Here is a 19112-nt window from a genome sequence, read left to right as displayed (position 1 = left end):
GAAAGTAAGTTCCAAGGGTAAGACCATTAAATTGAAGACGTTAAATAACAAAGACAGTGAGGGTTTGGGCTGCAGACTGTTATCTTCTTACAAACCTCAGGTAAGCTTTTCATTTCCAGATCTCTTTGAATACTATTTGATTAACAGGCCAGGCACCAAGAATATTACTTGGGTAACGCCTGGGAGATCAGGCTCCAGCTTGTTTTAATGGAAAGCTATGACTTGATTTTTAGAACTAATATTTACATCGTTCTGTACATGACACTCATTTGACCAAATCATGAAAACATGCACCTAAGACTGCATGGATTTGAAAGGAAGTCCAGGGTGCAGAGTAGCTCTGGGGCAGGCTAGGGTGAAGAACTGAGCCAGTGCAGACAGAAGTCATCAGACTTGATTAGAGGTGGAGGTGGAGGTTGTGCTGGATTTCTACAAAGACTTGCGTTCAGGGTGAGTAAGGCAATAGGTATTTTGTGAGGAAAATAACAAACCAAAGATTCTCAGGGAAAATGTAGGAAGGACACAAACTTACAAGTTGCCATGTGATGTGGGAGCAAACTACTGAGAGTTAGGTTTGAGGTGTCAACAAAAATGTGTGTTCTCTCATTGCCGTTAGGATCACTGAAGCAACTGGTTTGTTCATGCACATGCATGTATTACATGAATAATGTAAAGTCAGCTCAGAAAAACATTACTTTACATTGAGAATGGCTGACTACAAACAAAGGAACTGCATGCAGGGTTGGTAGGAAAGAGAAATACTGTACCAATTGGCAAGGGGCATCCAGCCCATCCAGACCAGGCTGGCCTGGCTCCCCTTTTTCCCCCTTAATTCCACGGAATCCCTGTTTGTAAAGATTAACTTGCAATGTTACTATCAAGGAAATGCCTTCAGTATTGACTTAGCTGGAGTGAACAAATAACAACAGAGAGGCAAGAGGAGCAAGCTGACCACCGTGGCACAATTTCGACGACTCTGGCACATCCAAAATTTGGTTTCTTGCCAACATGTTTGGTAGAAAATGAAATAAAGCACCAACAAAAGCCACAAATTTAGTCTGAAGGTCTTAAGTATGGTGCTTTAAACCAAACGAGGAGGTTGACAAACAAGGACTGCTTGAGAATTTGCCAAGAACTTAAGATACTGCATTAACAATGGGTAACAGGTGACACAGTAGCTGGTGCTCGTTCCTCTCCCCTCATTTCTTATTCCATCAGTCTACAGCAGGGCAATCGATTGTCCAATACACAAGTGAGACGTACCAATGGGCAAGGTGCATCTAATCCAGGAGCACCCTGTTCTCCTTTCTCCCCTTTAGGCCCCTTTTTGCCTTTCTTTCCCTTTTCCCCCTGTGGATACAATGGTTTGGATAAAACAAGTTTCATTCTTTTGGAAAAAAAAATTAAAGAAATATTGGTTTAAAAGTTTGGTTTTTTTCTTTTTAAGCCAATGGAGAGCTGAAAGGACACTTACCACTGTGTTCTGGTTTGGATGGTGCATTATGTGGAAAAATAAATTACATGATCACAAGCAAGAACTGCAATCAGTCGGTATTAGTTTGTGTTGGTATTTCATATCAGTATTATGAATGTTTTGAATCCTAGAACAGGGCTTGAAATCACTGATTTCTTGAGACAGAGGCAAATCTGCAAATCCTCCCCATCCACATCCACACAGTAAGATGTCTCCTTTTTGTTTTAAGTGGTAGTACTGAAGTGCACATGCACGGTAAGCTGAATTTGTCAGCTTCCCTAGATTTGTCACTAGTCAGAAGTGACTTTGCAGTAGCAGAGTACATCAGCTCAGTCTCTGTGAAAAAAAGGCCTGTGGCACGGATGCTTTGCAAGGATGGCTGGTCTCTGGCTAAATTCTATCAGCTTCCATGGTGCCATGTCATGGGTGAACTGGCCTTTGCTGAACTGACCCTTTGCATTCCGGTAAGAGTTTGGGACAAATCCTGTTCTTAGTGGTGTTGACAGAAATCCACAGACATTACTGAGGGTGCACTCTTGTCATTCCAAATACAACACAACCATTTCAAACCCTGTTACAGGAATTAAAACATTCAAGCTGCTTGATGGAGAGGTGCTATGACACTTTCAATGATTTCATAATGTCTTGGTATCATAGAGTAATCAGAAGTGATAATTAGACTCTTTATTTAAATATTCCAAATTTTAAATGGTCCCTCTACTGCAGGCAACATTTCATCTAATTATTTTACTGAAATTCAGTCCTTTGATTTCATAGTGAGTTTTCTTTTAAGATATAAAACTCACAATGCTTTAATTACTCATGGAAATGAGTTGACTTCCCTCAACAAAGCTACCTGCAAAGAAGACCTCACCTTCAAGCAGTATAAAATGTTTAGAGAGTTCATTTTATAATCGATTTCACACCAGTTGATCACAATGGTAAATGAGTTTCAGGTTTGCTCTCAATTTCACAAAAATCATAAAAGGTTCTGTTAAAAAAAAAAAAAAGAAACAAATTGGACTAGGATTGTAAAAAATGGGATAGGAAGGATGAGTAAATCAGGAATATCACAAAGAAATGGGAAAAATAGTCATAGGAAAATTAGTATGATATTGGAGAACCAGCAAGCGAGGTTGTGGCTATTGGGAGGATTTAATTTGTGAGGAAAAGGGTAAAAAAGACAGAGGAATTGTAAGGAATGAAGGTAGAAGGAGAAGGAAGGAATGCCCCTTTGGAAAGACAGACGGATTTTGGTGAAGCATAGTACATAGACATTTAAATAGTTCCACACCAGTACAGAAAGACTTAATCCATTAACAAGAGAGAAAAATTCTTTTTACACAATTAATTAGCTATATCATATTTAAAAAAGAAAAGAAAGCACATTATTCATTTAATATCACAGCATACTTGACTCATTCAAATGAAAAAAAACTTTTCTGTGAACAAAACATACTGCATTCATGACACGATAGGAACAGAGTTTCTTGTCTACCTTGTCTGTGTGCCAAAAAGTCACAGGATAATATTTAGGGAAACATCAACCCAAACATTACCCTTCTTTACCAAATTATGAGACTGTCATGTAAAAAAAATCCCCGGGAGTCAGGAACTGTAAATTGGCTAGGTTTTCGTCTTAAATCTGCAAACACAACAGTATAGCACAGAAGCCCAACAATTTCAGAGTCAAATCTCATGTTATTTGTGCTTGATGTTAACGCCAATATATTTGCTGCGAGTGTATGCAAGCACAGAGCATGGACATACTCCAAAAAATATTCTGAAAATGGACAGTACAGTTTGGTTTCTGACTTTTTTTTTATCTTCAGGACTTTTAATTCTTTAACTTGTGTTACAAGTCAGCAGACAACTATTTAAACTTCCAGTTTTGCAGGGCAAACCTACAATCTTATTCAAAACAATGCAGCAGTCATCTGTGTAGAGAATGGTCTGGATTTTCTAAATACTTTACTACTTTTTTTGGCAGACTGAGTTCTTGTCTCTTAATCTTCACCTCCTTGCTCTGAACTACAGAGATCCATAGGAGATATGGAAAACCTATATCTGATGAAGATTAAAATAAATCCTTCCTGCCCTTTCTCAGTGCCTAGAGAAATACAAATTTGTGGCACTTCTGAAACACTGTTATGGTCGGAACAATCTCTGATCTTCACATGCATAGATTTTCATCAGTGCGGAATGTTGGGTGGTAAGGATGGTGCCCTTCCAGCCACTGTTGTGATACATCATACTCCTCTGTCAATATTTATTACAAGAGACACAACTGCACATTTGGGATCAGGGCCCTCTTCCCTCCCTCTCCCCACAACCCCATGTCTACCTTTTGTTAAAGGCAATTCCTTTTTTAAAAGATTTTTTTTTTTTAATTTTATTCATAAAACCTGCAAATAGAAATTCAATTGTACAAACCTTTTTCAGGCCGAGTGCTCCTGGACCATAATTTTATATAAGTAATTACAGCTAGAACACTTAAAAATTATTTTTACAGCCAAGTTAAGCAGACATTATAATGCAAACACTGACTTGCTTTCACTGTAGCAGATCTACTGACAAGTTACAATAAAAATCATCAGTCTAGAACTCATCTCAAACTGAAGAAGTAAAGATATAATCCCTACCTATCATAGTGTGTCTATGAAAAAACTGTGTCACTGGTTCTTAATAAAATGTTAATAATGATATAGAGTTTTGCAATGCAACTCTAATTAAGTTTCTTAACTAGAAACTCGCTAATCTCACCTTGTGCGATGTCAGTCTAACAGCCAATACTGTAAGGAATATTTAAAAACCAAGAAATCGTGAGCTGGACCCTCAGTTTGTAAACTGGTTTATCTCTGTTGAAATTGGTAGTGTTACACAAATTTGGTCATAGATATTTAGCAATTAACAGGAGGAAAAAGACCAGAACTGAGAAAATTTGTTATAATGAAAGCTTCTATTAATTGCATTACTTTGTGTCTTTTGAGAGTCAGCCTTCCATTTGGAAAAGGAACAGTTGATGCAGCTGAGGTGGTTTTGGTAAAACCAGTTTACTTGCAAGTAACAAGTATTCCCTCACCTTTGGAAAAAATGTGTTGAAACTGTGAAACTGAAGTCTCTTTCCCAGAGGTCTCAGTTATATCTTCACCAATTTTTCACTAAGAAAGACCTTCCTTTGCTTTCTAATTTGCTTTGAATATTCTAGGAATTTTTAATGCAGAGATTACATCTCTATTTTTGCTTTACAGATTTTCTGGCAATCCTTTTAACCTGAACACCGTTAAGATAATGTGGTTTCTGAAACATCTGTCAGATTTGCTAAGTACTTTATCCCATGCATTCTCCTCAAGAAACAAGTTTCACCTTTTCCCAAATTTTTAGGGGGGTGGGGCACCAGACTCCTGCAGCCCAGCAGATCAAGGCTACACAGGCAGCCTGAATCACAACTAAGCGCCAGAACCAGCCTCACCGTGCCTTGTGGCCACACACAATTCACATGTAGAACTCCCTTGCCCTCTTGGAACTGGAGGGCCTATGTTCGAGCTATTTAGTCAGTTTCTGGGAATAATCAACTAACACTCAAAAGCAGCATGCTGGACTCTAGGACTTTAAAATATTTCTACATCCTGAGTGCAAGAATCTCAGCTGTTCCATTTTCATGTGATATCATATTTGTACAAGCCAACTGTTTTTCCAGCTTTTCTTCCAGAGATCTGAGGTTCTGATGGCTGTATTTTATCTGCCTATCTCTAGCTGTACAAGGAAACATAGAGTCTTAAAGGTCAGGTTGCAAGGGACTTCTGCACGTGACCTAGTCTAACTTTGTACCCTGAGCAGGACGATTCCCTGACCCCAGACTGGGTCAGACCAGAGCAGGTCCTGCAGTCCTCCTTGGGCAGTGGTTCAGCCACCTGTCTGGGTAAACTGTCCCAGTGCTGCGTTGCCCTCCTAGTGAACAAGGTTTTCCTCATAGCCACTCTCAGCCTCCCAGGAGCAGCTAGCTCATGGTCCTGTGTTTTCCCATTTGCCATTAACCAGAAGAGTTTTGCTCCACCATCTTTGTACCTCCCCTTCAAGCAGCTTGGCCTCCTCTTTGTCAGACCGAGCCAGTGCACATCCTTCCAGCCTCTTCTGCTGGTTGCACGTGCCCCAGCCCCCTGTCAGCTTGGTAGCCTTCTTCATCTCCAAGTTCTCAAGTTTTTCTTGAACTGGGAGGCTGAAAACACCACCTGCAGTTTTCAAGCAACCTCACTAGGATTGATTAGAGAATAACTTATTTTATTCTTCTGGACATGACTCCTCTAATGTATCCCAGTATGAGAACATACTGTTAACTTCATTCAGGTTGGCACCTACCGAATCTCCCACTAGGCACAGGCTGGCCATTTTGCCAGTCATCTATCAGAGCTGGCAGTTATCTGTTACACCTTTCTACTAATAACTACTCTCAAAAAATAAAGCTATTTGCTTGTGACAGAAAGATCTGTAGTCTTTGACAGCAAGCAAGAGCTCACCATTCATTGTGATTACTCTGCCAGGTCAGACACTGCCTTTATAATATTCATAGAGCACTTGCTTAAGCAACAGTTGTTTTTCAAAATCAGTACCTTACCAGTGATCTCTGAACTTAAAATAAGCAATATAACAAGGAACAGAAGGGTAGGATACATTACATAGTATCCTTATCAATGCATTCTTGGGAAGTGTTTTGCCTGACAGTATTAAGAAAAGGAGATGAATTCAAACAGCCATGGTGATTTTTTAACCCTGCTTCTTGTTTCAGATATCGTGATAGGAAGTGGTCCTCGTATAACTCTGTACATGTCAGCTAGGCAAAATAGTTGTCTGAGATAGAAAAATCACCTGCTTTGCATATGGGCTTTAATATTAAGTGGCTTGGTAATTCAGCATTTTTAGCAACTGGGCTCTGTGTTGGTTAGAAATAGAGGAGATTTTCACATTAGCTTTCTCTGCATGCATTTAGCCCTAAATTGCTTTTTACTAAACATATTTCTATGTCACTGTGTCTGGACAGTGCAAATGAAGTTAGGCTGTTTCTGTTACCTTCACTGTCTAGCTGGTTTACCAGAAAGGTAGCGTATGTGATTTAATTTCAATCCATAAGTATCACAAAGTACTTAATTGCAAATAAGACATTGCCAAAAATAGAAATGTAAACAGTTCCTGTCGTTATCCATTTGGTGTGGGACAGGTAGTGTGTACAGGCGTGATGCACTAGGGTCAGCAGTTATACTGCAAACACTGCCAGGGAACAGAGTTGGGGTCTTCAGTATAAAATTACTACCACAATGACACATTTCAGTGATGTCTGCATTAAAAATTTCAGGCTGACAAGGATTTTCAGCGAGTGTAGGATGGATTGGAGAAAATGATTCTAAAAAGAAGCTGTGTTTAGGGACACGTTGATATCACTAGTTCTGTGCATAAATTTTCGTGGTTTTTCATGATTTTGCTTAGCATGTATCTGTGACCTGCCTTTTGGCACACAGTAAAACAAAGATAAATTTAATGGGACAATTTATAGCATAAAGACAGCAGAACTGACTAGGCTGAGGAATCAAGCAACAGTTAATAACGCTGTGGTCACCTTTTCTCCCTTTTCTCCTATATCACCCTTTTCTCCTCGAGGACCAGGGAAACCCTATAAAAACAAAATGGATAGGTCGACTTTTATTCACATGCAGGTTAAGCTTTCAAATACTCTTGGAAAACATAAAAAAAGATGATTTTACTACATGCTTTGTACATGTGTTATGTGTGCACACATGCATGCACATGACAGCATGTGAGGCAAGTAAATCATAGTGTTTTGTGGAGTTATTTTGGCAGCAACAGAAAGAAATCATATCACTCAAAATGGCAATATTCCATGCTATGTAGTATATGTACGTTCTAGGAAAGACTCCTCCAAGTTAGGTCTGAAACCAGTGTAGGACTAGAGGAAAAGGTTTTCAGTAAGTCTTTTTAGCATGCCAAGGAAAAAGCCTATATTTTGAAATTTATCCCTTTATGGTTATGGAATTATTCTCTTGTTAAGATTAATTTACTTAAACAAATGTTAGTGACTCCTTGTCTTTCTATGACTGAGCCAAAAATCTGAATATTTTGTTACCAAGCACAGTTTTTCAGCCTATTGACATCCAAAGAACCAACTACTTGTATTACTAAACAGTGTATCTGGTGGGGTCTGTGGATAAGGGCTGTATACTGCATAATCTTTGTCCTCTTTATCATAGAGAAAGAACAAATGCAGCATTTAGCACACTCTCTGTATGTACTGCATGCACATTAAAGGGAAACAAAGGTGTTACTCTCAGTGAGCTATTTCTTGAAAGACGCTTACCTACCATTGAGAGTGTATTGGTCATACATATTACTTACATCAAGGCCAGGCTCGCCATCTTTGCCCTGCCAAAGAACGATATAAACTACATTAGCATCCCTAAGCTGTGATACCAACAGCTGCCTTGATGCCCAGCTTCTGCGCTCCTTCTGTACAGCGGTACCCCATGCTGCTAAGGCTGTAGGCACAGCATTGCCATTAGTGAAGGACATTTCTGTCAGTGTTTAACATTTCCAGGACCTGATAACTTGACTGTAAAATTTTTTTTGTAGTATGCAGATTCCAAGAGCAAACTAAAAATACAGAAAAGTCTATAATTTTTCATTTTTAATTCACAGGAAGTAGAAACAGAAATTGGATTTTTTTCCTTATCTCACAAAAGTGAACTTCAAATAACATGCACTGCAAGCTGATTTAACACTCCCCAAAGCCTGAGAACTGTCTCTAGTCATTGAGTCCTGATCCAACTAAAGGGATCCAATTAAACCACGAGTTTGTATTCAAGTTTAAATTAAGTAACAAAATAGATTAGACTGGAGAGAGTATGGAAACATTGCAAGTCTCTTGCAAAGGCTTGTTGTGCCTGGCCAAACACATTTACACAGCTTTTCTTGTGTCAAAGTATAGAATAGTCATGCATATATTACACACCTGACCCAGTCATCAGCAAAGTAAATAGAGTAAGTCAACTGATTTTATTGGCGCTGTCCTCGTTAGGCCAAAGGAAGTTCTTACTCATATTTCAGAAACACAATATCATTTGGATAGTTGATTTAAAGCATACCATCTCCACCTATGAATCACCAATGAACCTCTCAAATTGCTTCTGAACGCACTGCACAGAAATGAAAACAAATCTGGTCTCTGAAGTATCAAACAAAACAGAAATACAGTGGTGAAGTAGCCTTGCAGCACAGGAATCCAAGGAGCTAATTGACATTAAGAAAATCATAGCTTTCCACAGTTCATCCTGAACTGCTGCCACGCTCACACAGCCCCCAGACCACAGGCCGCAGAAGCAGAAGCCCTTGCATGCTGGATTTCCTCTCCTTTGCTGATTCGTGTCAGGTCTGTGTCACTGTGTCACTACTTTTGCATGACCAAGTGCATGGGTAGAAATCTAAGTCTGTGATACAGAGCAGTGACCTTGCACTAGCAGGGATCATTATCTGCCTTTGCCTTTTCCAGCTAATTGTATCACTAGGTGAAAAGCAGTCATAAAGCACATCAAGTTTAATCAAGGAGTGATGAAAAGCGCAGTGTGTACAAACTATGCGCAACTTACAGGCAAGCCGTACGGTCCTCTGGGTCCAGGGTCACCTACAGTTCCCTTTTCACCCTAAGGAAAGATTGTAGAACAAGCAAACAAAAACGTTGTCTTAGATAGAAATTATCTCTACCAAGTGCTTCAGGTTAAAGCTTATGCATTCCTAAATCTTTTGAGTGAAAAATTTCCAAGCTCATTTATTTTTATAAAATGATTAAGGGGGTGAAAAGAAGGGGTGTATTACTTTCTAGGTAAAATGACTTTTTGGGCATGTGATATTACATTTGTTTGTAAATCCATTAGTAACTGAAAATATTTTTTAAACTGAACTTGCACCAATTTCAATTTTAGGCTAGTAATAGCTGCAACATCACGCTTAGCAAAAATCCAATGTTGTAATGAAAACTGAGGATGTACAGCATCAAGCTCCAGCACAGCAGCTGAGATGCAACACAGTGACAACCAAAAATGTGTCAATCAAAGCTTGTATTTACACAGGCAATGCTATTAACAGTGACATTGTGAAGATTATCCCATACGCTGTACTGTGTTGCTAACTGCTCTATTGGATTCTAAATTAGCGATGTAAATACCCGAGTTTATTAAATCAAAACTGTATTAATGTGCAAGACAAACAAGTACAGCTATTACTCTAGAAGTCTGATCTCATTTTGCACCAAAATCCATGGAAAAATTACTGATTTCAAGAGGGATGCTACCAAAATAATTTTGCAAGCTTAATATAGAGCAAACCTTTCCAAATGAAATGCAATTTCAAGGTGGAAAAATTCAGGCTGACAGTAGCAAAATCATCTTTGTTCTCAAATTGTTCTTTGTCAGGATTGACGTGGAGTTAAACTTTTTGAGTCAGCCCACATTAGCCCATGTAACTGCAAGCAGAGCCCTCTGTGAGTTTACTGGCGGCCAAGGCTGGCGAGCAGGTGTGGGCAGCAGTCTCATTTTGGACTGTGGTGCTCTTTCTTCTGAATAAAATCCAGCAGAAAAGCCATACTCTCTTGAGAGAACTAAACTGTTCAGTGTTGATGAGATTAAATGACCTGTCCTGACCACTTCCAGTTTCAAAGCTCCTACCCTAGATCTTTTATGCAGGGTTATTTGGATTCCTTCTTCACCTTCTTTCCTTAACATAACCTAATGCAGGCTTTGTGCAACCCCTGACATACAGAGGTGCTATGTTTTGTCCTAGCAGTAGCTGCACTTAAGCTCTTGTGATAAGTCTGTGTAGAAGGTCCTCTAAAGGTCTGGATTATTTACTACTCATTATTAATTCATTACTCTATTATTAAAAGCACAAGACAGAGATGTAGTTGTGTGCCTAATTAATAGTGGTGATTATCAGTGCAGCCAAGTCCCTTAGCAAAGCTCTGAAAATGGGCTGCTAAGTCTAAATTTTATTTACTGGATAATACAAAAAAGCAGGTAGCAAAATAAACTGAGTCTGAAGCTGTTGTTGAATAATCACAGCAGTAAGGAATTTGTCCAATGTAACTGACTTTGGATCTATTTTAGATACTTCATACGTTTACATAAGTGTACACTGTCTATACTCACTTTAGTCTAGTGGTGATGGATACGTAATGCCTGATCTTCCTGAATTCTGTTAATCTCCAGCCATTTCTGAGCCAGATTTAGGATGGATGCCCTTGCAGAACGCTAAGAGGTACTGGGAAGTAACAGCTGATTTTCAAAACAGTATACCCCTTGCAGCTTTATAACTTTCTGCTGAGAAGAAACTAATGTGCTGACCTACAAATCTGATCAATACTTGAAATATGTTAAGACTAGTTAGGTATAATTTTTTTAGATCTTCAACAGCAAGGATGACTGTACAAAGTCCTCTCAAGACAGGCCTATAATATTTCTAAACATATGGCAGACATAAAGATACTGAATGTATCAGTCTAGGAAATAATCTCATCTGTTATTTAAGAATATAATTAGAGAAAGGTATCTCACAATTTTTTGCCTCCAATACAAAGCACATGCTAAAATGTGTTTGGAATATCAAGTGAGATCCTGAATGTTTATGGATTATGTAAGATTGATGAACTGTCATGGACATACTGCCCTCAGCCATCACGATAAAGCATTTCTTTTCTTCAGGGAAACAGACATTCTCAGACTTCAAGGTTTTTAATATTTTTGTAAGACAATTCATCAGTACCCGAAGAACAGAAGCTGTAGCCTTTGATTTTTGCCTCCTGTTTCACTGCAGTCTCCTGAATCATGGATGAATACGAACTACCATTTGCATGGATAAAGCTGCATAATTGGTGTCTCCTTTAAGATTGATTTCATAACACTGCCACAATAACAAACATTTCAACCAAATTAAAGAGAATGCACTTTCCCTCCCAGAACAGAACATGTGTAGTGATGACATTGTTTCACAGGCTACACATCTAAGCGCCAAACCCAAGCTCAAAACCAGGTCTTTGCCATCAAGGCAAGAGTTTCAGGAACTTAGCATTTCCTTAATTTTGTCTTTTAGCCTCTTTTAGATGGACAAGAAGTTGGATATTCATTATGCATGTCATTACCCTTCACATTTACATGTCCCCTTTCACTAGTAGTAGTTTAAGATGTTTGCTTACCAATGTTCTCAATTTTCTCTCAAGACAATGTATAAGTGAGATTAGTAGGTACACAGTCAGATTCAGAGGCCTGTTAGGATCAGCTCCTCTGCTTAATGAAGATGGTCTCGGTAAAAGCTCCCTAAGCACCTAGCAAAATGGTATTTTCAATAGCTGAAGAATTTATTAAGGAGTGTAAGACACCAGCCTAATAAATGATATTAATTCATACTATTAATTACCATTTCTGTTTCTACCAAAAGAAATGCACAAAACCACAGTATTGGAATGTTCACCAGTATCATACCTCAGGAAGTGTGAAATCCTGTGTTAGCTTTTAATAATCAATGAACAGTGTAAAGTTTGGAGAGAAAATTACATGGTTAAGCTCACACAGTAAATTAATAGTGCATTCATTCTAAAAGTCATGTTTTCCTATTTTCTAGTGACATGCACTGTTTTCCTAGTCTACTTTTTCACCATCTATATAAATTTTGTATAAACTTTGTGTATCCTTAAGATAAAAGCTCATAACACAAGAATAAAATATGCAGTATCTATATATACTACTACATGTATCTCCAATTTAAATTGTTTCCCGAGGTTTAGGAAATTACGTTCAACTATTTTCATAGAGAGTTGATAGAAAAAAAGTTATGACTTAGTTGAAAAAAAGATTTGAAACTGTAGTCCCCTAGGAAAAAAAGAATAATATTTAGGTCCTCCAGACGGTTAACTGTCCTGGTAACTACAGTCAACCGTTCCTATTTTGGACTATGCTGCATGTCTTGTATTTATTTCTCAACACAGAGTTCTGTAAAAATGAATTATCAAGTCACACCACATATCTTTCTCAGATGTATTGCTGTTAAAGCTAATTGGACCTGTGCCACATGGCCATGTCCTTAATACAGCAAGTCTCAAGTCATTTTAGCACAGCTCTTTTGTTAAAGTGAGACATTCAGAGACAAAATTCTGGGCTGGCAACTCCTTGGAGGTTTTATTTAGTATAAAGTAACATCTCCTGTTTTGTTGTACAAGTTGGTGGTTTTATTGTTAAAGGTGACAGGCTCACAGTTAAAGACTAAGGTCCCTATCATATTTTTCCATTGGAGAAAATTTACTGTGAATATTTCAAATAACATAGGAGGACTCCTATTTTTAAGCTTTAAAAAAAAGGAAGAAAAGTTTAAATTTTATAGAGGTTAAAGAATTTTTTCAAGATAAAAACATTTAAGTGCAGAGGTGAGAGTACTCTTTTTTTTTTTTTGCCATTGCACATGCATATAATCAGATCACACTGTCTTCTTTTGTCCCAGTTTGTTCACTCAATCCCTTTACATGAAGTAATGAAATCAACCAAAATTATGTTCTGTGTAGCACTGTGAACTTGAAAGTCCTGTAATTTTCTTACTGATTAGTCATTACAAAATACCAGCTCCTCGGAAGTTAATGAGTTACAAAACTGACCTTAAACAGATAAATGTGTGTGTAACTAGAACAGCTATCCAGTTGCGAGCTGATCCTTAAACAGATGAGATACTGTTGCGTTTAGTAACCTCTAGGCACACTGTAAGTAGCCACGCGACACTTTGCCATTGCGGCAGCTGGTTTGTAAAGAGAAGCACATGGAACATCTACTTACTCTGTCTCCTTTGGGACCTGCAGGGCCATGGGGACCAACTGGGCCATCTACACCCTATGAAAGGAAATAAAGAGGGTAAGAGAGAGGTCTTGTTCTTACAAGTCTTTAGTTTAAACAGCTGTCTTCTAGCCAAGAACTAACATGGAATCAGTCTTCACCGGTTAAAAATTCAGACTTAATTGTGATGGGACCCGGCCAAACAAATACATTTGGCTTTCAAAATGCCAACTACAAACTCTCCTGTTATGAGGTAACACATTTTTCTTCTAGTTGGATTTTACTTTATTCATGGAAGCCATTAGATTTACAAAGATTTTACATTTATTGAAAGAAATTTTGCCAGAAAAAGTGAAAGGAAAGGTCACACAAAGATACATATTTTTCAAAACACTGATTAGTTTTTAAATTGAAATGTCCACCTGTAAGGTAGACTTGCCTGTTGCAGTGATCAATGGGAATCTTAGAGAAGCCTTCAAATACATAACTCCACTCCTCTTTCACTTTATCCATTTCTTTATCATTATAGAAAGGAAACAATTTAACATTTATGTTTAATATCAGAATGCCTATGGCAGAAGCCCAGCACCTCTGCATCCATTTTGCTGATTCCATATTAGCATTGAACAAGCATGTTTTCCTGTGTGAACTAAATCCCTAACCTTACTCGGGAAAATACACACCCCAGCCAAGGTAGCTGTCCAACCGAAAATCAAAACCAAACAACCTTTTTAAGAACCAGAGCTCCTTCTCCAGAGAATTACGTTCTCTTTCCCACACACATTGCCCTAAGAGCCTGCTCGAAGCCCCTTCTTATACAGCCTGGAAAATGCCTGTGGTGTCTGGCCTTCTTTCCATGAGCGTGGCTGGTGGAGCCGCTGGAAAGCACACGAACCAAGTAACGAAGAGCGACACAGAAAGACAAGGGACTCACCCGGGGTCCTGGCTTTCCGTCTAAGCCAGATGCTCCCTGTGTGGTTAGGTGGAAGCATGGATGATGGATACAACACAAATGACAAGAACGTGAGATTAGTAAATGATGCTGATGAATAAACATAATTCAAACATACAGTAAAAGTTGTGACAGGGTTCTGGAATGGGTATCACATTAGTTGGTTTAAAATCCACATAAAACATCAAGAGCCTGATTCTGTTCTCACATTACTGTAACATCACTGACCCACCCCTGCCTGCACATCACAGTATATAGGAGTGCTACAAGCACCAGGCGTTAGGGTGTTTTTGAGCCTCAACACACAAATATTTACTTTTCAATTTACTTAGATGCTATTTGTAAATACTGACAATACTGCATACTACGCTACACGAAGAAAGAACAACGTATGTTAACCACGATGGAAAGTACTTAGGTGCAAGAATACTGCATTATGCAGTCACCAAGTTCGGGGTCCCGACTACAACGGCCTCATTCATTTCCAAGAGCCCGGGAGACCGTCACGTCGCCTGTTTTCCCAGCGTCCTCCCAGTTCAGCGCACAGCCGCGGGCTGGCCGGGGGCGGGCGGCAGCCGGCAGCGGGGCTATTTGCTCCGGCATCCTTGGGGACGGGGTGACCTCTCGTGGATTTTGTGCGAATAACAGAGCGGCAGCGAAAGCCCGGCACTGCTGGCGGTCACTCTGAGCCCGGGGGGACCACAGCTCTTGGGGACTTGGGAAATAATCGGGGCGAGGAAGGGGCAGAAGGCGGGGGGCTAAACCAACCCTCGTTAACGGTCAAAATGAGTCATTTTTAGACAGTCAAACACTTGGACTTTGCTCCTTAAAAAGACATTTAGAAAAAGTTGTAAGCAGGAGGCAAGACAAGACTTACATAAATTTGAAAAACTAATGGCATATTTTGCTCCGAGCGACAACAATAATTTCTGGCAGAACTAAAACTTTCTTCTTTTTAGCACTTTCAGGGAGTTGGCTCAGGCCTCCAAAGCCCCCTCTCTACGTAGCTGTGACCGTCTACTTGAAAATGAACTTTTTTTTTCAAAATAATTGAACATTCTTAGTGAAGGCCCTGCACATAATTTTGCATATAAATTTGTCTGCAGGCCCTGCACATAATTCTTGAAAATATTAATCAGAGGGGTTTGGGTTCCTTTGGGTCAACTAACTCTTTTTCTTGTATTTTACTATTAACAATATAATCACGTGGAGTAATACATAAAAAAAAAAGAAAAGGAAAAATGAGGTCTTTTTGTGAGCAAAAAATAAAACTAACATTTCAGAGTGCTTTCAAACATACAAAGTAAGCACACAAGTTATTTTCTCTTTGTCAACCTAAATTTTAAGAACCATAATGTTTCCACTCGAAAATTTACTTTTAAGGTCCTTTATTTCATTCTAAGACAAAATTTACGCCAAACACTCCGAATGGAAATTTTCTAAAGAACAAGGCAAAAGTAACAATCCACCATCCCTAATGAATGAGACAAAAAAAAAATAATCCCTAAATCAATTTTTAACTTTCCTCAGTTAGGTCTCTCCATTTTAACTGCAGAAGTACAATCAGAGGGAGGATAACTGAAGAGATGGGGGAAAGGGCAGTTTCCTTTTTTAATGCAAACACCATAAGACACTTAAATAACAATGTGAATAATGTAATGGGAGTGACGGCATCCTTGTGACACTGAACACTTTCAACTGACACATAACAAAAAACCAACAACCTGACAGCAATGGGTGTTACAGGACGTTACTTTGGACAATAGCACAGATCTGGAGTAAAACAAAACAAAGACCGATGCTCTGCTCTGAGGTGGTATATTCTGTGTTTGCTGTTGAGTAAACCAGAGCTGTTTATCAGGAGTAGAAAGAGAAGTTTGTGATTTGCACTGAGATTGAATAGTTGGGGTTTTTTACTTACTGGAAGACCAAGGGGCCCTCTGTCACCCTTTTGACCTGGTTCACCCTTCAATCCTTTAAGACCATTTAACCCTGGTTCACCCTAAATGTAAAAGTATAAATGCCAAGTTTTTGGTGCTATAATGGGTGTTTAAGCTGGGATAGAAGAAGCCAGTCTCAGAAATGGCTGCAAATTCCAGTTTGAAACAAGGACACAAATTTAACCTTCTCAGTTTACTGACAATTTATATACCGATACAGTACTGGGCAAAAGCACTTGGGAGATGTCCGCTGGAGATTTAAAAGATGTGTGAAAAAACCTACAGGAAACTTATAAGTAACAGATTCTTTTGAGTCTTTTCCTAATAATTATCACTATAGTTAGATGGTTTTGAGTTAAGCATGAGTTTCAGGCTTTCAGGGGTTTTTGGAATTTCCTCAAATCCCATAAACCATTCTATGCAGATAATTCCAACTGAAAGAAACTCAGAAAAATAAGTCTCAAAACTGCAGGTTTCTACAGTGAGATCTCCTGAAAAGTACATTTTGTAAGAAAGCAATAATTTTTCATATGACAAACTGGAATTTGCAGCAAAATCTAACATAAAGATATTTTAAACCTTTAAGCATACATAATTAAACTAACAAATTAAAAGAAGCAGTATAGGTTATACAATGCCAAGCTGTTTGGGAGGTCCACAGTTTCTGTGTTCATAAAGAGAAGTTTAAACAGCATAAAAAATGGCACTTGTCTTGTTGTGATTGTTAAATTATGCATAGGCCGTTACATCAAACGTCACTAAGAGGATAATGGTGGCCTTGGAGTTGCCAATAAATCATTCTTGCATCATGAAAAACTACCTCAGCATGAGGGCTGCCCAGTCAGAAAGAGTACTGACCACACCTGCCTCTTTTGGGAAACAGAAATACATGGGTATTTCATCTAGGCTGCTCTCCATCGCCTTCTTCCTAGGTTTCCCTTTGATACATTATGTTACCTTATATCATATTCATATTTTGTAAAAAAAAATCTCAATAGAATCTTGTCAGCTGCTTTAAGTAACTCCAGACATCATCTGCCTGCTTTGCACCCCGGCTAAGTAGCCATTTCTTCATGCTTCTATTTGACTCGATGTGACTTTCGGAGCAGTAGCACTGAAAATGCTGAAGTTTTGGAAACAGACCTGACAAACCTCACAAAAGCCTGGGTCCAGGGCCAAAAGCCTGAGGTAAGGCAGGGCTGGTGCTAAGATGGAACAGATTTGACTTCAAAAAATGATTTATGACTCAGGCTTCTTTTGCCAAAGTAACACAGTCTCATAAGGAGCCAAACCTGTGATTTTCTGTCTCACACCTTAAAAAAAAACACAAAAGAAATCCTCAAAACTAAAAAAAACCCCATCCTGCTCTTACTTATTTTTTGAGAAAGGTGCATGTCATTAGGGAGCTATAGTGGTTAAAATGATCATACCTGACAACACCACTGGCCCTAATGAATGCTATGCTATAGTGTCACACTGAATTTTAGTTTCTGGTGGTTAGTGAATTACAAAGCACAAATCAAAATATTCCAACTCTGCCAAAAGCCCCTTTCCTCCTCCTGAGCTCTTTACATGGGCATAGATGGTGCCTACAGTGTATCTTCATGCACTATGCTGTGGAAAATGTTCAAATAGTATTGCAGACCTGCCTGATCAGGGGGTCCAGGCTGGAAAACATGAAAATACACACATGAGTTTGTCATCGGGAACTTGCATAATGTGTGAAGGAACTGGTAACTGGTCAGCAAAGTAAATGGCACCTAAGAAGGTGAAAAACCATTCATACTGGAAGAAGTAGGAGATGCAAGAGAGCATAAAGAATAGTTTGTCTGACTCCATTTCCTGAGCATGTGACATGCTTTTGTGTTCAAAAGTAATTCCAATTGCAAGCACAATGGTAACTTGCCCATAAATAGGAAAATAAATAATGTAGTGCCACATCACAAATATTAATACAAAAAATGGATACAGCCAATGTTCAATAGAAATACTACTGAGAAAAAATCACAGAAAATCTAAAAAGCTTTTGAGCTATCTGTTGATATTAAAATCTGCTTTAAGGTTTAAGAATATCAGAAACATTTATTAAATGAGACATAAGACAAAATATAGCTGCATGCATTAAAGAACAAAGCATGACACTCTGCAGACATCAAGAACGTGACTATTCAAGGCAGCCATTAATTTACCTTTGGGCCAGGCAGTCCATGAGGTCCCTGAAAATAAAGATACCATTTTTTATTATGAAAATATGCCACAAATTTTTAAGAGTTTGTTGCTTTATAGGGGTGCAAGTTGCACCTATATTTTTGTCCTCACAAATGAAATGCAGCTATCAATAAAGCAACTGTGAACACCTGATTCAGAGACTGAACCAGACCACTAGTGTGTTAACAATGACATAGGCAGATGTAATTTGTTTCTCTGCTTCCTGTGAACTTCAAGACATGCAGAAAAGGTTCTAAATTAGATCTCTCTGTAATGGTCACATGCTCTCATAGCACTTCTATTAAGCAAGCATGAAAATGACAAGAGGACTTAGGCCCTTTCTAGACCCTCTCTTCCTTCCAAGCTTACCATAGGTCCTGGAGGACCATGTGGCCCTGGTGGTCCAGGTGGTCCTATCATCTACAGATAAAAAACAAAGGCATTAAATTATGCAGAGTGAAAAATCCCTCACAGATACCAAAAGTCAGACTGACCCTTCTGTTGGCAGGCACTTACAAACATAGTGATACAATGGTGCACATTGACAGCCTATCTAGAAAGGGTTTAGGAATGGAAATTTTTTCTGGTTTGAAAGACCGGGTACCTGAAGCACAGGTTTACCTGTGCCATATGGCAGCATGCCTGTCTCCTGATTCTTACTCCTAGGG

The 19112-nt window shown here is 38.8% G+C and overlaps 1 protein-coding gene across 1 annotated transcript in view; it reads right to left on the bottom strand.

Moving 5' to 3' along the window:
- Positions 1-19112, bottom strand: part of COL25A1 (collagen type XXV alpha 1 chain) — a 324158-nt gene that overhangs the window by 8239 nt on the left and 296807 nt on the right. The window contains exons 31-39 of the mRNA XM_055797890.1: positions 18814-18864; positions 18426-18452; positions 16218-16298; positions 14279-14314; positions 13348-13401; positions 9127-9180; positions 7880-7906; positions 7086-7139; positions 1264-1350 (exon numbers count right to left, since the gene is read on the bottom strand). Coding sequence (XP_055653865.1) covers positions 1264-1350; positions 7086-7139; positions 7880-7906; positions 9127-9180; positions 13348-13401; positions 14279-14314; positions 16218-16298; positions 18426-18452; positions 18814-18864 — 471 coding nt within the window. The remainder of the gene's footprint in view (positions 1-1263; positions 1351-7085; positions 7140-7879; positions 7907-9126; positions 9181-13347; positions 13402-14278; positions 14315-16217; positions 16299-18425; positions 18453-18813; positions 18865-19112) is intronic.

This window comes from Falco peregrinus, chromosome 2 (genome assembly GCF_023634155.1).
Source record: "Falco peregrinus isolate bFalPer1 chromosome 2, bFalPer1.pri, whole genome shotgun sequence".
NCBI classification, from domain to species: domain Eukaryota; kingdom Metazoa; phylum Chordata; class Aves; order Falconiformes; family Falconidae; genus Falco; species Falco peregrinus.
This window is presented reverse-complemented; position numbering and strand designations above follow the sequence as displayed.